Here is a 27,770-nt window from a genome sequence, read left to right as displayed (position 1 = left end):
ACCAACGAACGTATTTTCGACCCACGTAAACTGCCTGTTACGTCCGTGTTATTTAGTACCAAAAGGGTGTGCGGAAAAAGAAACAACATTCATTGGATTAGTGGATGCCACTAAATGCGATTCATTAGTTGAAGACGGTACGCAAGTTAACAAGATGAAACGGTGTTATAAAGAATTGTAATTAAGTTAGTGAAGTGTTCAGGGCATTACTGTGAAAATTTACGCCAAGATTATTACGAAAGATCATAAGCTTAAAACAGTGATCCCGTGTGCTCGAATAATTGCCTGTTCAGCATAGTTGTTCATAAATTTCGAATCTTAAGATGGAGCAGCTGAGAAAACGAAATTAACAAATCGATGGTTTGAAGACCTCGTATAAACATGTGTTGACGAGTGTTTTTTTTATTCTCGACGATTTTTCTTATTTGAAATTGCTATAAAATGACAAACGTGTGGCTTTGATATCAAAATAATAAAAAATAATAATAAATTGCGTTACAAGGATTATTTTTTTTGTGCTGACGTTAACTTGACTAAGTCCATAGTACATTTAAACAACCCTATTGCGATGTCATATGTGACGATGGATATTAGTATATATGCTCTTGTGCATACAGGTCTATTATTTTACACTGCATCATAGCAGACCAAATGGAGGTCCAGCGATGGGAAATTTGTGTTTGAAAAATGTCGTGGTTACCATAGTAATCGTTCTCATACATCTGCAACTGGTGGCGTCAACGTGGTGGTGAGTCTTTAAAACTAATGGTACTCGAACAAAAAGGTGCATTGTTGTTGTAAAAACTATAGTAATAATAATACTAATAATAATAATGAAAAAAATAAATAATAATTATAATAATAATAATAATAATAATAATAATAATAATAATAATAATAATAATAATAATAATGATCATTATTATTATTATTATTATTATTATTATTATTATTATTATTATTATTATTATTATTATTATTATTATTATGATAATTGTAATTATAATAATAATATTTTAATTTTTGATTATGATTATTATTTTTTATTTTTTAATTATTATTATTGACTGTGATATTACTCGTATTATTGGTAGTAGACGTATATCAATTTAAAGCAAGCTGCTAGTGCGTGCATGTATTTTTAATACACCTTTAAGGATACAAATTATGCTTATTTATTGTTATTATTGTATTTATAATAATTATTATCATTATCATAATAATAATTATTTTGTTTCTTATGATATTTAATACCGGCATATAACACGTGGAGAGGTGTCACGTACTAAGTAACAATGTATTTATTTCTCAGCGATACTACCATTAAATTGTCGTTAGCTTCATGATAATTACCGAGTAAACATTCCCGCGGACCCGAGTATTACAAACCATATTAGAGAAGTCAATTATGGGCGGAAATAGAAAACTATATTTGATACGCTAGAACAAAGGCTAGACGATATTAAATTGAATACAAATAGGGTAAAATTCGCTTGCAGCTGACAGGCTAGTTTTCTTGTTGATTACAGTTGCAAGTTTATCTCGGTATACGTTTCTGATTTTCATGAAATCGATATACCCTTAGTGTGTTTCTGTTCTTGTTCAGAAATAATTGATACATATCAAAACAGGCATTACTACATTATCGATCTATGGTGTTCATTCATGCTTTCTTTCACTGCTAGAACAGTTGTTCATTTATTTCATGTGTTTATTCGTTAGGTCGGTCGGTCGGTTGGAACAATTCTTTACATTAAAGAACATAGCATATTTACGCTCTTTCAGTTGTCTTATCAGACAATGTTCTGTCGTATTAGAAATGTTTGGGACTACGCTTATCTATTTATAACGTATTGAATAACTTTAGAGACACGATCATTATGTCATCCATATATACCTTATTACATGTGTTTGCTACTGTTCATCCATATATACCTTATTACATGTGTTTGCTACTGTTCATCCATATATACCTTATTACATGTGTCTGCTACTGTTCGCTCCCCTATTTACCGGTAAATGCCATTTTTGTTCAGCTTCCTCAGACTGGAATGTTTACGGATGCTTGGAAATATGGAAAATTTAACAATCTGAGCTCACTAGCATGTTTTAACTTAGGAAAATATTATATTATCACATCACTTGACGATGTTAAATCAATATATTTCAAAGGAAATTTTGAGCACCTAGACAATGTAAATGTTATAAAAAAATAAGTTAAAGCGAGGTTCACAATAAAAAGATGATGATCGATGTATACTGTATAATGATTGCACGCGACTGGAAAATGTGAGACTTATTTTTGGTGAGCTTGAACGCCAATATAGCGTTTGTAGTTTTAATAAATATCACTTTGTATGAGATGTAACCTATGTTTGCATGTTGACGATACACGTCCATGCATTATAGTCTAACAACTGTAAAGTAAAACGCCGATTTTCGAGTGATCTATGTATAATTTTGTTCATTTAATTTGTGATTAAAACTCAATCTCAAAGACCAACCGGAGTCCGAGTATTTTACCGATTGTTTTATAGGTATTCGTTGATAATAAAGTGTGATATGGTATACCATCTTCTGTTTGTATGGGCTGACACCGCTAATCGGTGTATGTTTTAAGAGCTCAAACACAACTATTCATATCAGATTTTTAATTATAGTGGCTTTAAATGGTGTACATATTCCCAGTACAGATTGGCCCTCTTCAGGTTTAGAGTTTCTGTTGTCACACGACACGTGTCAGTATTGCATAGACACCCCCACATTCCACTTTTGCCTCATTACTCCACTTATATCAAAACAGTGCGTTCATAGTCATATTTAACCGGTGACCTTTAAGTGTGACCTTGATCTTTGATGTTTTGAGACGTTAAATACACGAGAGAAATCGTCGTATGATGGTTGGAATTTGTTCTAAATAATCGGGTATCCATCAATAAATGGCAAAGTAAAAGCAAAAAAAACGTTTTTTTGTGTGTGAGTCAAATTTTATTTTTGACCTCTAATTGCACTTTGTGATAAGGAGACGGGTGTTAGATGAGACACATTGTCTTATAACGCTTGGCACGTGTGTCGAGTCATTTTAAAGTCATTTTAAAGTCATTTTAAAGTCCAATAATATATTGCATTTTCTTTTCAAATACATGGGTATTGTTGGTCTAATTTGACCTTTCACCTTTAAGTGTGACATTGACCTGTGAGGTAGGGATACGGGTTTAACACGGGCCACGAAGTCTTATCATGGTCAACATTTGCGATAGGTTGCTTCAAAATCCTTAGATATACGGAAACATTCGATGTAAAGATTTTGAAATTATAAAGTATTTCTATGACTAACAGAGCATGGACTGAAGTTCTCGTATATTATCGGGCTATGCTTGAAAACTCGATGCGTTTTCTCGATGTTCGTAAATCGAGGGGTGAACGGAAGACTGTTGTAACTCATATTAAATAAAGAAGGAGATACTGCAGTTTTCCGTTCAGCCCTCGAAATGTTAATTGTTATTATTTGACCTATGTTTTTGTTTTGTATATATAATTTTACATAAAAATTATACTCTTTCATACATGCATGAAGATATAGCCTCAACTATTGCTCTGCACAATAAAATGCAACTGTAAATTACCTTATGGTATACCACGAAATGCGTGCACTGACATTAACAACAACACCATTTACATGAATATGAGTCTGAACTTTATTTAATGAGTATATATATATGAGAAATACATTTGATCTTTCATCCGAAGTATGATAGTCATTAAGATACATGCCGCGGTATATTTACAATGCATATAGTATTACTCGTAGATCAAATAATATTTGGATATATGAGACTCCGCTCACAGCTAAATTGCATGACAACAATTGTACAATGAATTGCAACTGTAATTGCTATTTGACAACAGCCGTAACCATTCTTTATGGGACAGACAGTCAATATTTGCATCAATGACTCGGACACAAAAAATACAAATTTGTTCCATAAAAAGAAATGTGTGTCGATTCCAAGCTCAGTCCCGAGCTAGTAAATATAAATTGTAACATGTGATACGTTAATGACAAATAAATGCCCTCTATTACGAGTAGAAAATAATCTGCCAGGAGCCCAAAATAAACCTGTGGAGTGGGCAATTATATTGGATCGTACTAAAAATGTACCCCGCGACTGAACATGACGTCAACGATTTGTTTTCTCTTTCAAGAATTTAATTATGTAAATGCTTTGTCCAAATTACGTTTGCATGTTGAATTACGTAGTGTACATCCTCAAACATAATGAATGATGCATAGATGTGCATCGGTAAAAATTGTGTAGCCTGATAAAAGAAGCGCCGTCAAAAGTATTATAGAGGGTAATAACGTGACAAAAACGATGTAATGTCGACGTCCATGTCGAGACATTAAACAAATTAATGAAAGTAATAAACGGTATTAAACAACAAAAAATACCTGTCTCCGCCTGGACGTCGCCATCTTGTTTGTCACGTGATATTACACCCTCTTGAAGTAAGGTTGATGTCGGTCAGGCTTTAATTACTGTGAATAAGTATTGTTGAATATGTTTATTTGTTGAATATATGACAAAAAATATTGTTAAGTGTCCGAAATCTTACAGTATTACGGTTTATATTTTTAATTCACCATTCATGTTTTTTAAACATGACAAGTGAATACAGTGGATGGTTTAAATTTGAACTACCCGTATAGATGTATAGCTGTCTTGCTAAATTGTTTGTTGCAACAGGGTTCCTATGTCATCTGTATATTGTCATTCGTATAAACAAAAGAATGAATCCGATGTTAAATATACAGCAGTGTGTATATTATGTCGTTGTTTGAAAACTTCGCCTTGTGCATTAGCTTGCCTTAGCTCTACGTTACGGGACCTTTATTTGCACAGTGGCCAGCGTATTTTTAGTCAATTGTGTTTAATACTATTGCACTAAGGAAACGACTGCAGATGTTTCTTATTAAGTCAAGTTCTGTGCAAACAATATTAATTATCAAAAGGACAGTTCATGGTTAGTTTGTTCATAACGTTCTAGATAAAGGTCTCATAGCGGCCACCAGCTTAAACTGATAGACACACGAACACCAGGGTTATTATTATACATATGTATGTATAAGAAATTGGACAATTTAAGTGTGACCTTAACCTGTGATATAAGGACACAGACTCTGTATGTCAAATGTCACCTACAGGGTGATATTTTTTGTCAGATGTCTCGGGAAATGATGAAGTTGCTTTCCATGCGTGGTTGTCATTTGAAGTTGAAATTTCTCAACGTATTGGAATTATGTAACTAAACATTTTCTAAATCATTAAGCTTCATGAACCTTGATGTATGATTAAGTAAATAACCATTTGAATAAAGTCGAGAAAACAAGTTAATATATCATTATTTACTATGGTTTAACGTTGATTTGTTGAAAATAAACTAAAATAACATAATGGAAAAAACAACAGGTTATATATGTACAACGTATGCTCAACGACTGCCGTAGAAAATTATATCGAGAGATTTCTGCGGTTGCTTAAGACAATCAGCGGCGTCCGAAGGGACTCTGAACGGCGTATTCCTATGTTTATAGGCCGTAGGGATCGCCGCGGAATTTCCGCAAGGCTTTATTATTTCTACTGCCACCGTAAATTAAAAAAAAACTATTTCTTTTGTACTACTTAGTCAATGCCTATAATATGAAATAAAAATTTCCATAATTGGTGTATGGATTTCTAACTCGGAAAACACTCGTCTTTGCCGTTCGTTTATGTCTACCATAAATACTACGGTTATTTAAACGCAAAAAGACGGCATACGACCGCTCGCCTTATGATGGTTTTTAATTTGCTTTGAAAGACAATTTTAACAAAGTATTCAACTCTTAACCCTGTGATTCCCTTGAATTGGCCTGATAAGACCGCCGGGAGTTAATATTAAAACGTTTTTTAACTAAAATTGTATTTTGCTATTTATGCCCGTACACACGATTTTACTCTAAAGACATGGTCAATTTTGTCTACGGGTATGATCTGAATAAACACAGAGGACTACACCAGAGTTGTCGTTCCTTGCTCTCACATACAATCTCTGCCATCACAAGAAAATCCTACCAGATTTGGTAGGATTTTTTCTGGTTTAAGTATTGTATAATGAAAATTAGTATCATTTTCTTTTATATTTTGTTAAAGTGAATAAGTTTAGGTTCATTATAAAAAATATTTACCTAAATTAAAAAAAGTAAAAATAACGACTGTAAAGTTATTGTACCACGTGGTTAGGCTATCATCACGAGGTTGATTATAAAGGCAGAGATTTGATCCAGCTATGCTGGTTGTAGTCAAAGCTCTACTCGGCGGTTGGACTACATCCAATAAATACGATTTATTGCTTATGGAGAAGGCATATAAATACAATTGGCTAAGGCTAGTATGATAAAAAAATATCAGTCGTTTATAGCTGCATACAGATATTTTCTAGCTGTATATTGTTATATTATAGCCATGACTACACTAAAAATATTTTAACGCATTAAAGATTTATCTAGATTGAATCAGGAGGGGTTGCGAAGCTTGCAAATTCTGTAAATATCTCATAGAGGAAAAAGATAAACCAACAAATGACATCAGACATATATCATAAAGAATACCTCTTAAACGTGTCTTCTTAATTGTTTAAATATAAGATCTTACTTTTTAATTTAATACGTTTATACCGTGTCTATTAGAGATGGTGATTGTGAACATAATGACGTGATTGTGAACATGATGACGTGATTGTGAACATGATGACGTGATTGTGAACATGATGACGTGATTGTGAACATGATGACGTGATTGTGAACATGATGACGTGATTGAGAATATGATGACGTGATTTTGAACATGATGACGTGATTGTGAACATGATGACGTGATTGTTCGGAAGAGGTACCCAAAGTCGGACACTTTTGCTAGTTTTTAAACCAAACTTTTCAAGATAATTGCATCGAAAAAAGTAAGTGAAAAATAACAGTATGGTTAAAAAAACATCGGTCAAACTGTCAGAGAAAATTGCTCCTTTAATATATTGCACGATAGGTGAAACAAAGGCCTGTAACGTGCATTGTGTACACACCGGTCTTACTGACCTGTGTACTAACGCGAAAGGAATTGTCGGTAGCACTTCTTTTACTAGTGAAAAGTGAAAGCGAAAGAAGGTCAGGTAATCGTGCTTCTGATAATCGCTTTCAGTCTTAATAGAGATTTAAAATCACATTTAAACATAATTTTATAACATTTTTTTAAACAACATTCCGTTTTAAACATACAATAAAAAACGATTTTTCTTTCATTATAAACATTTTCATTCCTACGCAGAACTACTTTGGCGGAAGCATAATTCCCCAAACCAGGGGAATTTGATACGTCTTAGTATAGAGGTGACAATAACGTAGTGACGTCACCATCTATATATAGAATGCTGTAACGTGTTCTTAAATACAACAGTAGAGGACATAAATCAGGACACTCGTTAAATACACATCATTTCACAAATAACAAAATAAAACATTCGATTTATTGCTTTTGGAAAAGGCATATAAATAATACAATCTACAGCCAGTATGATAACAAAATATCAGTAAAATAAACTATTATAGCTCAGGGGCGTCGAAAGCAAATTGACATTTGGGCGGCGGAGGGGGTGGGTATGGTGTGGGGGTCCGTTGGGCCTCCCCCGAATTATTTTTCAAATTTTAGCATCAGATGGCGCATTCTTGTGCGTTTTTATGCTCGATAACTGATCTTATACACGTCAATCGCAGGCATATTCTGAATGACAAAAGTTGTGACAGACAGACAGACGACACAACAACAGGGATCATGTAACGTCAATACTGATAAAATATATGCTAAAAGTCAAATTAAGATGCTAGTATTAAGTTTTATTTGATGTATTTTATACATGTATGAACAGTAACAATATTACCATATCGCATGAAACATACAACTATAATATCACAGGACAATCAAATGTGAACGCTATCGCAATCAATTATGGTAGAGCTCGACAACAAAATCCAGATCATCCTTCATGGAAGAGTCACCACTAACACTTTTCAAAAGAAGATCTTCAAGATGTCGGTAGGTTTGTAGCCTTTCTGATCAAATATGTCTTTGATACAATTAATTGTAAGATCAAGTGCCTCATAGTACTTTTGGCGATACATGTCTTTCTCAGACGTATGATACTCGTTCGGTGCATTTCCGTTTTCAAATCTCTTTGGATGTTGTCGACGTCTGGGCAGGCTAGGTTCATTTACATCAAGAATATCGAGTTTGCTTGTAGTTTCCTCATAGAATATATCGTACGATGCTTCATCTCGCTTTTTGGTCAGTGTGTTTATCGTGAGCTGAGCTAGTTTCTGTCCCTCAGACGCAGACGTCTTCGTGTTGAAGTGCTTTGCTAAGATTGTATGGCGCATAATTTCATACCCAAGACAGACCCCAAACAGAAGGTCAAAGTTTGTCATCATAGTTTGGACACCAATTATTCGAGCGCAAGTTTCTGAATCATTGACGCTTTTATAGCACCTATCCCGTAAACACTGAAGCACATTGTAATTGTCCAGTACACTACATAGACTAGCTGCCCTAACTGTACACAGGGTAGGACACAGCGTTCGAAGGCCAGGTGTGTCGGGACTCATTTCACTTTTCAGTTTGTCGAATTCTGCGTCCCTTCTGGGAGAGTACTTGGTGAGTTTTGATATCTCGTAATCAGTGTCCAATGCATCTCTCATGACCTTCGAACTTTTCATGGTGTCCCCAATGCAAGATTCAATGCGTGTCCGTAGCAATTCGTATATACAGCACGTTCCTCCTGTCTAGTTATGTTGGCAGCCACGCCAGTCTTGGCACCGGACATGTTGCTATGATAATAATTATTATTTTTACTGGTTTCAAAAGTAATATTAAAACAATTATAATACATTTATCTTGTTTATATTTACCTCATCGTAATGAAGCCACGTGTGACTGGAAAACCACTTTGGGTTGAAAGAACGTTCTTCGGGATTTTTTTCCCGAAATTCCGTTTTGGAAATTTGAAATTCGTTGGTTGGTTTGGAGTTGTCATATTGAAATGACAAAAATAAGTGGTAAAAACATTTAATACGTTTTTAGACTTAACGATTTATTTTGAGTTATTACAATTAATTCATGTGTCTTTAATTGTGTGATAATTAAGGACTATTGGATATCGTCAGATTTGTTTCATGTCATACTTTCCTTTATATTAATAAAAAGAAACAAAGGCCGTAGCTTGTCCGCCCCCCGCGAAATGTCACCCATCGGAACAAGTGAACACCGCGGACAGGCGTTTTTGTTTAAGTACACGGTGCCTGTACTGTAACATTTATTTATGATATTGACTGTGTACATCAGACTACTTGCTGTATTATGTATATGTATGTATACATATTATGTATATGTAAATGAAGAAATAAAATGAAGATGAAAACTTGCCTCTTAACATATTGTAGGTAAATTTTATGGGCTCTCAAATATTTTTATTGGTAGCCCAGTGGGCTACCTGAAAAATAAGATTTTTTTCGGACACTGGCTTAGATCATACCGACAATTAAAGATTCCCAGGTTTAAATACTCAAGAATTAAAGGGAGTTTCGTTATAAAATCGTTATAAAAGATACCGATCAATTAACAGCATAATTGACACGTACATTACCGCGGGCGGGTGTTGACAATCAACAATACACGTGTCATAACCGCGAAAGCGTGATTACCTTGCTTTGTGGTAAAGATTATTTTCAAATATACGGGTATTGAAATGAAAAAAAAATGAAAAAAGTTATTTTCATTTTTGCCGAATATATTGGGGCGGCGGCCGCCGCCCCTGCCGCCCCAGCTCCGACGCCCATGTAGCTATACTATGACTACCGTTACGTACTTAAGGTTTATCTTAATTGAATCAGGAGTGCCGGGAAGCTTGCAGATAAAGATTTATATTATAAACGTAAATCATATAAAAATGAGAATTTTCATCTCGGATCAAATTGTTCATATGCACTAGTGACTCGCGACTTCAACATGGAAAAGACTATTGATCGAGTGAATTAAGTTGTTAATAGTTTATTCGTTAAGTGAATCAGCATAACAGGTGTAAATTACATGTAAACGGGGCATATTGTAACACTCTGCCCCAATCATCATGTTATACATAACCCAAGTGTACGACACAAGTGAAGGATAGCCTATAGACAAATTCGATGCAAGCTGACTCGTTTTTAGCAATGACAATCTTTTAACTTGCAATCACCTTGATTCATATTGTTATGTATAATAAAAATAATATACATATAGTAAGTCAAATTACGAACCTATTTAAAACAGTGACTCAAATGCACAAAAATGTATTCTCTCCATCAAAAGTTAGATTTCAGTCGGCATTTCTTTTTCAAAATAGCGTTTCCGAATGTGCTTATAATAATATATTAATAATGATTAATAGCGAAATGATGTGCCGTGATATTAAGCAAATTCAAATGTAACATTATGGGTCATGTTATATTTTGCCCCGGTTTACTCTACTGCTCTTCTGCCGCGATATGTTGTTATTCAATCTATAAGACAACTGTGTTTTTATGGCATAAACTTTTGCGCGTGTGTCATGTTGACAGTATGCGATAAAAAGCTAAACATGTCCAAATTGTCTCGCGTGTTTGCAATCCGTTTACAAACATACCGCATACACCATTTAAGTCAATCTCCACGCAGAGTTGTCGTTCCTTGCTCCCACATACAATCTCTGCCATCACATGAAAATCCTTCCAGATTTATTTTATTGGTTTCAGTATTATATTCTGAAAAGTAGTATCATTTTCTTTTACATTTTGAAAATAGTGTAAACATTTAGGCGTTGAATAATACCGAGTTCATGGAAATCGCTGCACAATTGATGAAGTAATGGCTGTTCGAAGCGATGCACCCTGTATTCAGGTCATTTTGAGTTGATCACATTGTTATATATATATTTGATAATAATAATAAATTTATTTCACGGAGATAACACATTAAGAAATAACATTTCTTTTTACAATGTGGTCTTCAAAAACACAGTATATGTAAATATCACTCAACAATGTCTAGCATACTGCAGTCAATAATTACAAGAGCAACATATAATAATAATAAATAATAATAATAATGATAATAATAATAATAATAATAATAATAATAATAATAATAATAATAATAATAATAATAATAATAATAATAGTAATAATAATAATAAAATAAATAATAATAATAATAATAATAATAATAATAATAATAATAATAATAATAATAATAATAATAATAATAATAATAATAATAATAATAATAATAATAATAGTATAATAAGAATAATAATAATAAGAATAAGAATAAATAATAAATAATTCTAAATAATTATAATAATTATATATATACTAATAATAATAATAATAATAATAATAATAATATAATAATAATAATAATAATGATAATAATAATAATAATGATAACAATTATTATTATTATTATTATTATTATTATTATTATTATTATTATTATTATTATTATTATTATTATTATTATTATTATTATTATAATGATGATGGTTATTTCATTCATTCATAACAACAGACAATCACAAAGCATAAAGAAGAAAGAAAAAAAAAGGTATTTTAATCGATACAATCCACATACATATCAAAACAAGTATTGCGTTTGTAGCAAATGATTTTTAAAGTGCCGTTTACAGGAAATAATTGAAGGTGCTTGTCTTATGTTATTTGGAATGAAATTCCATATATATCTCGCACAATAGGCAAAAGTACGCTTTCCGTAATTGGTTTTAAATGCAACAGATGATAAATCGTTGTGGGTGGTGGACCTAAGAGAGTATGCATTGTTATTAGATACAAAAATAACGTCATCAAAATAAGGAGGCATTGAGCCATCTAAAACTTTGTACACTATAGTCCCAACAAGAAATGTACACCTATTTTAAAATGACAACCAGTCCAGTTTATTGAAAATTGGAATTGAAGGAGAGGAAAACGTTTTTTTCATTATTATTTTTGCAGCTCGTTTCTGTATCGAAATTACCTTCTTTAAATTTGATCATGTGACTGAGCACCATATTGTACAAAAATAGTCCATATGTGGTAAGATGTATGAATTGTAAAACAACTTCATTGTTTCATAATTTAGATAGGGTCTAATACGTTTTAATAAGGCCAGCTTTGAGTTGAGCTTTCGACAGACGTTATTGATATGCAGTTGCCAAGTGAGATGTTTGTCAACAGTTATTTCAAGTAAATTATGGTGTTCAACTTGTTCAATAACAATGTTTTTGATTTTAAGTAATAAGGTGTTTGCAGATTTATTAGCACTGGATGATACCATGCATTTAGTTTTGTTTGGATGTATTAACATATTGTTAAAAGAGCACCAATTTGATATTATATCTAAGCCATTTTGCTGAGTACGTTGAATGTTTTTAATGTCAACATCAGCTACATGTAAGGTAGATTTTTTTAGATAGTGTTTTTTAGTCAGAGAAATTGATTTTTCGTTTTAATTTGATAATTTTTCGTTTAAAATGATGTTTTTACTAATTAATATCATAGCCACACGCTAACATCCGTGAAGTTGATGGCAATCGAGAAGTTTGAATGAGTTTACGGGAAGAAATACATCTCTGATGAACAAAAATGTTGCTCGATTTTCCAGTGTTTTTTCACACGCACCATCACTTTTCACCATTTGAGGTCTTGACTTATTATATTTGTAACGGTGCTTCTGAATTAACGTTCAAAATAAACACGTCAATAAATAAGGTACAGCGCTTTAAAAAGAGGAAAGTCGAGATGAAAATGTAAATAAGTTATTGCGTTGAAACTCCCATTGGCACAATGAACGCGTTGATAAATATGATATGTCAGTAGTTTCAAATAATATTGAACTTAAATGCATGAATCTACTGTTAAGCTCAACAAAATATTGCCCTAGATGACTCTCGACATTGTTTGCCAACTTTTCGAATTACTCATCACTTTTTCTACCAAATTATTATTGCTTTTGGTGCTGAAATATTAATTCAGTCGCACAATACGGTTTGCTCATTTTTATAACTATTTTACAACCGTTGATAATTGCATCGTTTATGCACGTTGAAAAGCCGATTTCAATATAGGTACTAGTATATTATCGTTTAAAAAAGGACTGTCATATCAAATCCAGAATTAATAGAGTTTTTGACAGGATAAGGAAAGCGATTCCCCATTTTAGTTTTCTCGCTAGTATAAATGAAAACTTGGAATAAGTGACCTTGACCTTGTGTACAAACTCATCGGCTTATGATGGAGAACATTTCTACAACATTATTTTGCATCCAATCCAGAAATATGTTGTTGACCGGACAATTATTTTTGGGGACGCAAGCACGCACGGACGAACATGGGGCAAAACTTATTGACCCAGCACCATAATCGAATGGCGGGACAAAAAAGACATCATGCAACATTCGTGTTTTTTTCTAATTTATACAGTTTTCCTTCGCGTACATGTATTTCAAACTACATCATTATACAAGATTGTCGTTAGAGAATATAGGGCGAACTGTGATATATATTGGTATGCATTCGCACAGACTGGTTAGGAGGTATGCTGGTCGCAATTGGCACGAGACCCATTTTCGCGTGTCGCGGATCATGCGGTAACCCTCAATCTCCACGCAGAGTTGTCGTTCCTTGCTCTCACATACAATCTATGCCATCACAAGAAAATCCTACCAGATTCGGTAGGATTTTTTTTAAGTATTACATTATGAAAAGTAGTATCATTTTCTTTTATATTTTAAAAATAGCGTATAAGTTTAGGTTCATAATAAAAAGTAAATTACCTAAATTAAAAAAAAAAGTAAAATAGCAACGGTAAAATTATTGTACCACGTGTCTAGGCTATTATCACGTGATTGGTTATGAAAGCAGGGATTTGATCCAGCTATGCTGGTTCCAGTCAAATCTCTGCGCGGAGGTTGGCGGTACCCTGTGTAACCAATGTATCAGGAGTCTGATAGCTTTAAAGCTTCAAACAATGCAAAAGAAATGATGTCATAACATACGTAAGCTATGTACATCCTTTTTAGGTTTATAAGTCAGTTGCCGCTTCACGCGGTCGGCGCAGGGGTGCTGTGTGACAACGTACCGGGACTGGTTGGCAGACAGAGGCGCATGTGCAGGATTCACCAGGTACGTCTTCTTTAACCCATTAATGCCTAGTGGACTCTCCCATCTTTTTAAATTGGATCAATTTATTTTTCAAAAGTAGGGATGTCTAGTGTTTTTTTTTTCTATATTTAGAATATTTCTTACCGAAATTCCTTAAAGCAAACTATTTGCCAAGGCCTTTTTTCTAGACGCTAGACATAAATGGGTTAACGGCATGCATGGCAGACGCTAATGTTGGTTTTCCAGTAAAAAGGCATTAAAATCTCTAAAAATAAGCAACCAGACAATCATGTTTACACGCCATAAATTAAAAGTTTATCATTGAAATGTTTCGAAATTCCACAACAAACAACACAATAAATACCGGTATGCGACATTTACCGGTAAATATAAGTTGAATTAATTCGATTTAAAAAAGTTACAAAAATGTCCATTAAAGTTGCTCAGCCATTAATCATAAATCCAATCTACCACGTGCATTGCTGGCGCGTTTCATAAGCCGGTGGTGATCGTGGGGCACGGAGCGTTAGAGGGCGTGCGCCAAACCTTGCTCTGGGAAACCAGGGCTTATTGCATGTGCATTCACTTTCCGCATGAACAGGATTTTCGATAAAAAGAGTCTTCCTTTAAACGGAAAAAATAAAATAAAATTGGAAAGTGTCGTCCCTGCTGAGCCTGTGAGGACATCACAGCTTAATCTGGGACAACACTTTCCGCACGTGCATTAAGCACTGTTTTCCCAGAGCGAGGCTCACCATGTGCGTTTCGGGCTTGTTTTCAGGAGGCGATGGTGATCCTAGGGCAGGGGGCGCTACAGGGCGTGCACGAGTGCCAGCACCAGTTCCGGCAACACCGCTGGAACTGCTCCACCCTGGACCGGGACACATCCGTGTTCGGCAAGGTGCTCCTCAAAGGTGAGTGTATCAGGAGAAGGTATTTCGACGTTTATGAGGTTCCTTCGCGCCTGATGCGGCATGATGTGAGGGCCCGGAGTGTGTCCCAAAACGTCTATCTAATTAACTGACTAGACTCACGAACGTTGAGGTTTTCAACTTTTTAGTTCTAACTGAAAGATTTTCGATGTTGCTGTGGTCTTGTGTTGTTGGTGGCGCCGGACAACCGGGAGGAAAACCCACCTTTCCGATATGGTGACCATCAACAAACTTTTCATGCTTTCGGGAATAGGAAATGAACCCTAGGTGAGAAGCGCATGTACCAACCACTGCCCTTACTGGACAGCCGGTGTGTGGGGGAGGAATTGATAATTCATGTTCGATGTCTAAACGAGTCGTATCGACACTGCAAAAGGAGACCATTTCCAATTTAATTCTCAAATTAACGTTTTTATTAAGGATGTTAAGTTGTGTGGGTTTTCTTATTTAAAATTTACATTTTAAAAATAGTTAACATCGTTAGTGCAAATTGCCTCGAGTTGTCGTTATCGGCTCAGGTACTTTTTAAAGGTGACCCAGGTACTCTTAATGATACTACAGTGTACACAGGGTACGGAAATAACGCTCAAAGGCACTCGGCATTACCACCGAGTAAATTTTAGTATATTTTCCGTACCCAGGGATCTTCGTTGTATACTTAAGAGTTCACGGGGTACTTTTAAGTAGTACCTGAGCCGACAATGACCAATTGAGCCCCTCTTGGGGAGGGGAGGGACGATAACTCATATTCGGTGTAAAAACGCATCGTATGGACACAGGAAAGGGAGACAATTTACAGTGTCATTCTAAAGTTTTTTCCGCTAGGATATTTAAATGTGTGGGTTCTCTTATTAAAAGTTAACAGATAGAACAGATTCTACCACAGTAAGAGATAATTTTGTTTCATTCTCGATTGCTTGTTTTTTTGCTAGGATATTAAAGGGATCTTTTCACGGTTTGGTAAATTGACAAAATTGAAAAAAAGTTGTTTCAGATTCGCAAATTTTCGTTTTAGTAATGATATTTGTGAGGAAACAGTATTACTGAACATTTACCATAGTCTAATATAGCCATTATATGTATCTTTTGACGAATTGAAAACCTAAAAATTATAAAGCGTTGCAACGCGAAACGATTGAATAATTTGGAGAGTTCTGTTGTTGTCGTTTAAATTTACGAAACTACGAAGATTGCTTATATAAGGTATAAAATAATTAAACTGTGTATTCTCGGAGGAATAGCCACGAGGGCTAATGCGGTTTTACGAAAGACTAACTCCTGGACTCCGGGGGTCACTGGTTCGAGCCCTGGTACCGGCTACTTTTTTTCCTTTTTTAAATTTTATTCTTGATTTTTTAATGGAGCTTTTAAGATCCAATGTTTACATTTATCAATATAAAGCATTTAATGACAAACTTCAAAATATGCCAAAATCTGTGAAAAGGCCCCTTTAAAGGGATCTTTTCACGTTTTGGTAAATTGACAAAATTGAAAAAAGTTGTTTCAGATTCGCAAATTTTCGTTTTAGTTATGATATTTGTGAGGTAACAGTATTACTGAACATTTACCATGGTCTAATATAGCCATTATATGCATCTTTTGACGATTTTAAAACCTTAAAATTATAAAGCGTTGCAACGCGAAACGATTGAATAATTTGGAGAGTTTTGTTGTTGTCGTTAAATTTTGTGACACTACGAAGATTGCTTTTATAAGGTATAAAATACGTCGTCTATCTATATTCGGTAGAATAGCCGAGAGAGTAAAAGCGTTTTAACTTCAGGACCTTTGCAGGACTCCAGTGGTCACTGGTTCGAAACTTGCTCCAGGCAAAGGTTTTTTTCCTTTTTTTAATTTTATTCTTTATTTTTTACTGCAGCTTTTACGATCAAATGTTTACATATATATCAATAGAAAGCATTTAATGAATAACTTCAGAACATGCCAAAATCTGTGAAAAGGCCCCTTTAAGTTGTAGCTTACATTAACAATTGTTGTTTGTTTTCAGTTATTCAAAAGCTATCGTTATTAGTGTTCAGTTGGTCAAAAGCTATCGTTATTAGTCTAAGTAATCTAAGTAATGTTTTATCTAACTGCTACAATTAAGAAGCAGAATATTTTTGTGAACATCATGATTTTAATAATGTATCTGTTTGTAATACTGAACTTGACCAGCCTATCACCGTGAGTGAATTTCTAAGTGCAGTTAAATCGCTCAAGCGTAATAAAGCTCCGGGTAGCGACCACTTATTAAACGAGTATTTCATAGAATGTATTGATATTCTTGCTTGTCATGTGTGTGATATTTTTAACGGGATTTTAAATACGGGTTACTACCCAGAAAACTGGATGGAAGGCTTGATAATACCACTTCATAAAAAAGGCGACAAAAGCGATGTTAATAATTATCGTGGTATTACACTTGTAAGCTGCTTGTCCAAGCTTTTTACTACAGTCATAAATAAGCGCATTGATAAGTTTTGTACGGAAAATAACAGTATTTCGAACGCACAATTCGGATTTCGTAAAGGGCGTTCCACAGTAGATCCAATTTTTATTTTACATTCTCTTGTCCAGAAATATCTCAATGAAAATAAGAGGCTCTACGTCATATACGTGGACATGATGAAATGTTTTGATTCTATTTATAGAAATGCACTTTGGTTAAAAATGTTTAAAACAGGTATTGGTGGAAAACTGCTAAGGGTTGTTAAAGACATGTATCAAAAAGTTAAATCTTGTGTTAAGGCATGTTCTACTTATTCTGAATATTTTAACTACGCTGTTGGTTTGAGACAAGGGGAGGTTATGTCACCTCTTTAGTTTTCATTATTTGTTGAAGATTTAGAGCTTTATTTGCAGTGTAATATTGATGCAGGCTTAAGTTTTGATGATTTAACTTTGATTTTGTTATTGTTTGCTGATGATACAGTCGATTGGTGTATAGCGGATTTTAGTGAGTAACGGATCGCTTAAACGTTTTTTTGCAAAATACTTTCATTTATGTTAAGATTTATAGTTTTCTATTAATTGAATACAAAAAGCCTATCATTGTTAAGTCGATTCATGTTTTTGTTGACGTGTGTTAATGTTTACAACTGTTTCTTTTTTCGAAAGCAAAACAAGGTCACGTTATGTACGCACCGTTTTTGTGACGACAGGAAAAGTGCAGACGAATTGTTTCTTGAATTTTGCAGATTTTGTTTGGTAAACATAATGTTCATTGAAGTAATATTTTAGTATTATGTGTCCTTTACAAAAGTAAGAATGCTCAGAAACCAAATTGACGCGTACCATATAAAATAAGCATGAAAGCTGCAACTCGGGATTTAGTGAATAACGGACATGTGGTGACCTATATTCAGGAATGGGGATTGTCTCAAAATAAATATAAACTCAATTGAAGTTGTCCATGTAGTACGCGTGTGGCTATGATATTAATAAGTAAAAACATAGTTTTTAATGAAAAACAATCAAATTATAACGAAAAATCGATTTCTCTTAAAACATATTTTCCGCTATCAAATCTATATATAGATTCAACTCAAAATGACCCGAATATAGGGTGCATCGCTTTGAACAGAATTAACGGATTAGACGAATTAGACGCAAGAAAAATGCAAGCCAGTTGTAATTTCCATCCTATAATTTTATTTGTTGTCAAATAGTATAATAAATTGCAAATACAGCAAAGCGCCTAAAGTTATCAGCAGCAGATTGTAAAGCTAATCGAACATATTTAAACATGCAACAAATCATGAATTCAAGCCAGTTGTAATTTCCAATATGTTTTCAGAGAAATCGATTTTTCGTTATAATTCGATAATTTTTCATTAAAATGATGTTTTCACTAATTAATATCATAGCCACACGCTAACCACATGTGTATTGGACAACTTAAATTTAGTTTATATTTATTTATTTTGAGACAATGCCCACATTCCTGAATATCGGTCACCACATGTCCGTTATTCACTAAATCCCGAGTTGCAGCTTTCATGCTTATTTTATATGGTACGCATCAATTTGGTTTCTGAGCATTCTTTTATAGACACATAATACTAAAATATAACATCAATGAACATTATGTTTACCAAACAAAATCTGCAAAATTCAAGAAACCATTCGTCTGCACTTGTACTGTCGTCACAAAAACGGTGCGTACATAACGTGGCCTTGTTTTGCTTTCGAAAAAAGAAACAGTTGTAAACATTGACACGCGTCAACAATAACATGAATCGACTTAACAATGATATGCTTTTTGTATTCAATTCATAGAAAACTATAAGTTTTAACATAAATAAAAGTATTTTGCAAAAAACGTTTAACCGATTTCCATGAACTTGGTCTTATTAAACGCAGACATGAATTTCCTTTCTGGAAATGTTCATAGATTTCTATATTGCAATTATTTTTTTAAAATGCTGTGTCAAATTCCAAGAAATAACACGATACACATGTAATCCGATAAAGACCTGAGCAATCCGGTAATGGCTGAATCAGTGTACCATGAAATTCGCGCTGTAAACAAATAATAATTTTCGGAAATTTAAAACCGCTGGCATGTTTCAATAGGAAAGACATTTGTCTTTCGAGGTTTAAAGGTTTAATTACTGAATGCATAGTGTATACGTTGAAATGAGACTCGAAGTCCTAAGCTATCTGTTATACACCAATCGACTGTATGGCTATTATATGTAAAACTCCTGAAGAAACTCAGAGGCACTTAAATCTTTTGTTTTCATACTGTTGTTCGTGGGGTTTAACTGTAAATACTACAAAAACAAAAATAATGGTTTTTCGAAAACGCGGGGCATTATTAGCAAATGAAAAATGGACCTATAATAGCCAACAAATCGAAACAGTTGATGATTTTAACTATTTTATTTAGGAACTGTTTTAACTACACTGGGAACTTTTGTAAAAACATTGAACATCTGGAAAGGCCTTGAAATCCTTAAATGTTCTATTTTGTAAATGCAATGACTTTGGTCTTTCGCCAAAAAATTGTGTCAACTATTCGATGCATTCGTATCGCCAATTCTTAATTATTCATGTGAAGTTTGGGGTTATACCAAATCCAATGAATTAGAAAGAATACACCTTAAATTTTGTAAACGATTATTAAGCGTAAGAAGTAATGCGTGTTCTGCTGCAGTGTACGGTGATCTGGGCAGATACCCACTGTATATTCACAGATACATAAGAATAATAAAATATTGGTTAAAAATCAAAGACAGTGATAACATTATATTGAGAGTTGTGTATAACGAGGCCCTTAAAAATTGTATTAGTGGGAAGAAAAATTGGGTCATGAGTGAAAAAAAACTCTCCTGAACGAATATGGATTTGCGTATATTTTTGAAAATTACCAGTACCTTAATAATAATGCTTTTCTCTCTGAGTTTAAATGCAGAGTCATGGACTGTTTTAAACAACATTGGTTTCACACACTTGAAAGTCCAGTTTTATTTTTGTACAAAGAAATTAAAATATCATTTGAATATGAAAAATATTTAGATATCTTACCCAAAAGTCTCAGATTCTTCTCTTCTGTATATTAAGAATGTAATGTCATCTATTTAGAATTCAAACGGGTAGGTTTAGTAATAACCGCATAGCTAGGAAAGAAAGATATTGTATTTGTTGTAACTCACGTGATATTGAAGATGAATATCATTTTATTTTAATCTGCCCATGCTATACAGATATTAGGAAAAAATACATAAAATCTTATAATCTCAAACGGCCATCAGTATTTAAATTCTTAAGCCTTATGAGCACATATAGTAAAGATGTTCTTATTGAGATGTATTTTTTTGTGAAAGAAGCTCTGATAATTCGGAAAGCCATATTGAATGTTGTTTAAATATCAGCTGAAATGTTATGTTCCGCGGGTTTTGTTGTGTGTATGTTTATCTGATTTCTTGTTTGTTGTATGTATATAATCATCATAATGCAGTACCAGTACCTGCAACAATATGATGTGAAATAGACATGCGTGCTTGTGTTTCCGCATTTAATGCATATATATTATGTTTTTTATTATTATAATGATCCGTATCGTCTCTACTTTATTATTCATCTTTCACATTTCTCTAGACGACTAAAGAAATAATTAATATCTACTCGTATACAGATGTGAAATATGCGTGCCTGATTGTTAAATTTGTTGCCATAGTTTAATTTGTGTAATTTTGTAATTGTTGTTGTAGACATTAACAAAAATGTGCACTGTCTATCAATATTATTAGCATATTCATCCACATGATATGCGTAAGATAATCCACTCTCAATTTGGTTTATTTTACATAAATATAAACAGCATGATAATCGATTGCCACCTGTCACAATAAGTTTTAACATTGCGATTGTTTCCAACCACTGTCATGTATTATGTAATACGTTATGTACACTAATTAATATTGTACACCCACTTTCTTTTTCACGTGACCTTTGGAAATGTATATTACATGGCTAAGACAGACGATGTACTATGTACAAGTCGAAATAAAGTTCTGTTCTGTTCAACAACAAAAAAGAAAAAGTGTTCAGTTGGTCAAAAGCTATCGTTATATGTGTTCAGTTGGTCAAAAGCTATCGTTATTAGTGTTCAGTTGGTCAAAAGCTATCGTTATATGTCTTCAGTTATTCAAAAGATATCCTCATTAGTGTTCAGTTGGTCAAAAGCTATCGTTATTAGTGTTCAGTTGGTTAAAATATATAGTTATTAGTGTTCAGTTGGTTAAAATCTATAGTTATTAGTGTTCACTTATTTAAACGCTATCGTTATAATTGTTCAGTTTGTAAAAAAGCTATCGTTATTAGTGTTCAGTTGGTCAAAAGCTATCGTTATAAGTGTTCAGTTGGTCACAAGCTATCGTTATTAGTGTTCAGTTGGTCACAAGCTATCGTTATATGTGTTCAGTTGGTCACAAGCTATCGTTATATGTGTTCAGTAGGAACAAGAGAAGCCGCCTTCGTCTACTCGATATCTTCGGCGGGGGTCGCGTATTCCATCACACGAGCCTGCAGTCTCGGGCACCTGAGCACGTGCGCGTGCGATCCGAACCGGAAGGGGCGTGGTCGAGACAAACAGGGAAATCCCTTCCAATGGGGCGGCTGCAGCGATGACGTCAACTACGGACAGAAGTTCGCGAAGATGTTCATTGACGCTAAAGAGAAACAACATATGGACGCGAGGGCGTTAATGAATCTGCATAACAACAAAGCCGGCCGTCAGGTGAAGCATTCGTGTAGATATTCTGTAGCTTTGAAAGACTTAAATAGAACACTTGTTGGATACATGATATTGCGTTGTATACATACGTTATTGTGTCCTTTAAACCGTTGTGACGATTGGTCATTGTCGGCTCAAAACAAAAAATAAAATGCGACTTAAAATGTACCCGGGTACTCTTTAGTATGCTACAAAGTACCCGGTGTTTTGCCAATATTCTAAACCTCGGAGTATGGCCCGGTGTCGGGGTATATTTTTGTATACATTAGTGTATCAGGGGTACTTTAAACTAGTACCTGAGCGTACAACGACCAATTGAGATAACCAAGATTTTCGACTCAAGTACTACTCTTAAGCTTACTGCGAAGTACCCGGGGTACGAAAAATAAAAGTACTTCGGACTAAGGGCAGGTCCCTTTAAGCGTAGTTCCCGCACCCGGAGTATATTCTTGTATACTTACAGTGCCCGTAGTACTTTAAAGTAGTACCTAAGCCGAAAATGACCAATTGAGCAAAAGTTGTGTTTCTTTCTTCATAACGAGTTTTCACAGTGGGACACAGCATCTTTAAGTATGTCTGGTATGCATGTGTAGTCATGACTTTAATGCATCATTTAATAAATGCCAAGACGCTCGTTACCAAGACCATGTTCTCGTTTTCAGGCAGTCCAGAAGCAGCGGAAGCTCGAGTGCAAGTGTCACGGGATCAGCGGCTCGTGCGCCATGAGGACCTGCTGGCGGGCCCTCCGCGACTTCCGACGCGTCGGCACTTTCCTCAAAAATAGGTCCGTGTTTTTTTCACCATTTTATGGCATTTTGGTTTGGAAAACATCGCGTCATTTTGATTAAAATTGGGAAATTATTTTTTTTTTCTAACAAATACTTTAAATTATGAATAAGTGTTTTCCATATTATATTTACTAAGGTTCAATCCATAGACTGCAAAATGGAGTTAATTTATGTTGAATTTTATAAAATAATAATAATAATTTGGGTGGAAAAACCTTCCATTGGGAATTTAAGGCAGCCTTTTGGAAAATATATATACTTTTTATGTCTATACTGGGGGACATATTGTTTTTGCCCTGTCTGTTTGTTTGTTGGTTTGTATGCGTCAAACTTTAACATTGGTCATAACTTTTGCAATATTGAAGATAGCAACTTGATATTTGGCATGCATGTGTATCTCATAGAGCTGCACATTTTGAGTTGTGAAAGGTCAAGGTCATCCTTCAAGGTCAAAGGTCAATTATATGGGGGGACATAGTGTTTCACAAACACATCTTGTTGACATTGGGAATGGGGCCGAATAACGACCCAAATTTGACCAAAATTTACACTGCAGGTACAACGGCGCCATACAGGTGATGATGAACCAGAACTCGGCCGACGCCGACCTCGTTGTTGCCAATAGAAACCATAAGAAACCAACGAAGTACGACCTCGTATATTTCGACGCGTCGCCCGATTACTGCAACGAGGATTTAGAATTAGGTAAACCAGTATGCTCTTGGGTTATCTTTTAAAATGTCATTATGCTGTATGGCCTTAAGTCGTTTGTTACCTTTTAAATGCCTTTATGCTTAAAGGCATGTAGTCTTAGTGTACCTTGTAAATGCCTTTATGTTTTATGGCCTGTAGTATTAGGTTACCTTTTAAATGCCTTTATGCTATATGGCATTTAGTCCTAATGTATCTTTTAAATGCCTGTATGCTTTATGGCATGAAGTCTTGTATGTTAACTTTAAAATGCCTTTATGCTTTATGGCATGTAATCTTAGTTAACATTTTAAATGTCTTTATGCTTTATGGCATGTAGTCTGACATTACCTGCTGAATGCCTTTATGCTTTATGGCCTGAAGTCTTATGTAACCTTTTAAATGCCTTTATGCTTTATGGCATGTAATCTTAGTTTAACTTTCAAATGCCGTTATGCTTTATGGCATGTAGCTTGAGGTAACCTTTTAAATGCCTTTATGGTTTATGTAATGTAGTCTGAGGTTACCTTTTTAATGCATCTTTGCTTTATGGCATGTTGCCTGAGGTTACCTTTTAAATGCCTTTATGCTTTATGGCATGTAGTCTTAGGTTACCTTTTAAATGCCTTTATGGCATGTAATCTTAGTTAACCTTTTAAATGCCTTTATGCTTTATGGCATGTAGTTTGAGGTTACCTTTTAAATGCCTCTATGCTGTATGGCATGTATTCTGAGGTTACCTTTTTGCCTCTTTGCTTTATGGCATGTAGTCTGAGGTTACCTTTAAAATGCTGTAATGCTTTATGGCATGTAGTCTTAGGTTACCTTTAACATGCCTGTATGCTTCATGGTCTGCAGTCTTATGTTACCTCTTAAATGCCTTTATGCTTTATGGTATGTAGTCTTAGGTTACCTTTTAAATGCCTTTGTTCTTTATGGGATGTAGTCTTACATTATCTTTTAAATGCACTTATGGCATGTAGTTTGTAATTCTTGAGAGAAACTTGAATATTATGTACATGTATATGCATAATTTTACGAAGTAGCTTGTCTGATAGGGCTAAGTCTTAAGTTTATTTCCTCTACCAATGTTTCACTTGTCACATAAGTGACTATAACTTGGCCCCAAGTCTATTTCTGTCCACAAAGCTTGAATGTGAAAAAACTAATTGCGTCACATGACTAAAAGAAGTCCATAATGGTCTTTACGTGCTCACATGCGTTCAAATGTTGAAGAATCCACCATGTGGCTAGTTTTGATGCCACCTGACCCAGATTCATTCATGGCCTAGAAATTGTCAAGATAAACATTCTGACCTAGTTTCATTGAAAATAGTTTCATTATAAATGAGACCTATATATTGTCTCTAGAGTGGTAACAAGGCTTTTCTCTAAGATCAGAATATACATGTAGTTTTAAATCAAAATCTTTACTGATACATATAATTGAGATATTAAAGTATGAAACGCATTGTGTTAAATCAGTCTCAGAGTGCATTTACTCAAATCCTGGACATTAGTTCCTACGCTAATTTGGACAAGGCGGACAGTTTTCTATCTTATTTTGAAAACCTGGACAATCGTTCCTACAATATTTTGACAACCCAGATAATCGTTTCTACATTATTTTGACAGCACGGACAATCGGTCCTACATTTTATGAACACACTGAACAATTATTCCTACACTATTCCTATCCCAGATATTCGATTATATTTATTGAAATAAGTGCCAATTTTACAAATAGAATAAAACATGTGAACAGCAAAAGGAGTTGAACTTGAAATGTTGTTCTTTATTTCACTTGCCCTCTTGATATTATGCACACAAATGTAAAGAGAGTAAACGAGCAAATATTAAAATGTATATACATATATACACAACAAGGGACAAAATTGTCACAAAACCAGGTTTTCATTGTGAAAAAAAAATCTGATAAAGGGAGAAAACTCAAACTGAACTTTTGAAATGACCAAAAAAAATTAACCCCCTTTGTAATTTTTTTTTTTTTTTAAATCTATTTTTAGTCGTGGCGACCTTGACATTGGAGATATTGACGTGATTCTTTCGTGGGACACACCGTCCCATGATGGTGAACAAATGTGCCAAATGATTTTAAAATCTCACAATGAATGAAATAGTTATGGCCAGGACAAGCTCATTTATGGCCATTTTTGACCTTTGAACTCAAAGTGTGACCTTGACCTTGGAGATATCGACGTAATTATTTCGCGCGACACACCGTCCAATGATGGTGAACAAATGTGCCAAATGATTTTTAAATCTGACGATGAACGACATAGTTATGGCTCGGACAAGCTCATTTATGGTCATTTTTGACCTTTGAACTCAAAGTGTGACCTTGACCTTGGAGATATCGACGTAATTATTTCGCGCGACACACCGTCCAATGATGGTGAACAAATGAGCCAAATGATTTTAAAATCTGACAATGAACGACATAGTTATGGCCCGGACAAGCTTATTCCGCCAGCCCGCCAGCCAGCCCGCCAGCCAGCCAGCCCGCCCGCATTCGCCAATCTAATAACCAGTTTTTTCCTTCGGAAAACCTGGTTAATAAAATATGCAAACGAAAGCAAACAAAAATTATAAGAAAAAACATGTGTACATTCATACATACAGCTGGATGTACACGAGTCAATAATGATTATTTAAAACAATTATCAAAGCCACCAAGACAAATTTGGTGACCAACACTCTAAAGGAATTCGACCATCGACATGCTTACTATCGCATAATGATTGCACAAAATCTTTAATGCCTGTTGATGGCTCACAGTTTCTTTCGCATACGTTTTGCCACAGACTCGCCCCCGGCCTTTGATCGGCCAGGGTGTCAAAATAATATAGGAAAGAGTGTCCGGGTTGTCAAAATAATGTAGGAACAAATGTAAGGGTTGTCAAAATAATGTAGGAACGATTTCCATGTGTTATGAAATTTTATTTTCCATAATTGTTCAGGTTCTCCGGGGACAGCAGGTCGGGAGTGCAATGCTTCTTCCATCGACACTGACGGCTGTGACATCATGTGTTGTGGGCGCGGGTACCATACGCATACTGAGAAGCGCGTGGACAAGTGTGAGTGCAAGTTCCACTGGTGTTGTGATGTGGTCTGCAAGAACTGCACGAGAACTGTAGACGTGCACACGTGCCTTGGGGAGCGTACACAACGAAAATATAAATGGGGACATTAACTGGACAATCTGAGCAATAACAGGTTACACAAACGCTTATTAACTGTACACTTAAGAGCGAGAACAGGTTATACAAGCCCTTTGTAAAATTACGACGTCACATAGTGTCCATAAACTCTAGGCCAAGTGTCGCACAATTAGCCAAGCAAGAAATATTCAATACGGTATGTTTGCTCTGTGCAAAGTAAAACATAAGAAGTTACCGTACCATGTGTGAAGAAAAACATTTTTTAAATTTATAATAATTGTTTTGCCAAATTAATGTACTTTAAAGGAAAAAAAATCCATGAAGAGTAGGTTAACTATTGCATAATATGCAATCAGAAATGGCTGTGTTGCACGCGGATATCTTCAACACCAAGAAATATTGGTTGTAAGCTTATTGTTAAGGTAAAATTGCTTCAATTTGTTTTCATAACTAATACTGGCTTTTTAAAGCGCGAGTGCATGTTTTGTTTTCTCTTCAATGTTATTTGTTACATAAATGTGATAAGTGATATACCTCATTTGTTTGTCAATAAATGCATACTTGTACTATATTGTTGAGTACCCTCTGATGATTTCCCTTTTCGATATTAATCAGAAACATATATATTTGCTTACATACATGTTACGCACATATATTTCACAATATTGAATTGTTGAT

At 34.5% G+C, this 27,770-nt stretch overlaps 1 protein-coding gene and 1 long non-coding RNA gene across 2 annotated transcripts; one reads left to right on the top strand and one right to left on the bottom strand.

Moving 5' to 3' along the window:
- Positions 1-27,650, top strand: LOC127880515 (protein Wnt-2b-A-like). Its single transcript, XM_052427827.1, has 7 exons — positions 1-748; positions 14,179-14,281; positions 15,042-15,174; positions 22,152-22,435; positions 23,095-23,216; positions 23,777-23,925; positions 26,892-27,650. Exons 1-7 carry the CDS (start codon positions 600-602, stop codon positions 27,122-27,124), a joined length of 1,173 nt encoding a protein of 390 aa, XP_052283787.1. The 5' UTR covers positions 1-599; the 3' UTR covers positions 27,125-27,650.
- LOC127880541 (uncharacterized) lies at positions 25,869-26,490 on the bottom strand. Its single transcript, XR_008049568.1, has 2 exons — positions 26,278-26,490; positions 25,869-26,115 (listed from the first exon to the last, which is right to left on the bottom strand). It is a non-coding gene; the product is annotated as an uncharacterized LOC127880541 (long non-coding RNA).
- Positions 27,651-27,770: the final 120 nt, after the last annotated feature.

This window comes from Dreissena polymorpha, chromosome 5, assembly GCF_020536995.1.
Source record: "Dreissena polymorpha isolate Duluth1 chromosome 5, UMN_Dpol_1.0, whole genome shotgun sequence".
In the NCBI taxonomy this organism is placed as follows: Eukaryota; Metazoa; Mollusca; class Bivalvia; order Myida; family Dreissenidae; genus Dreissena; species Dreissena polymorpha.
This window is presented reverse-complemented; position numbering and strand designations above follow the sequence as displayed.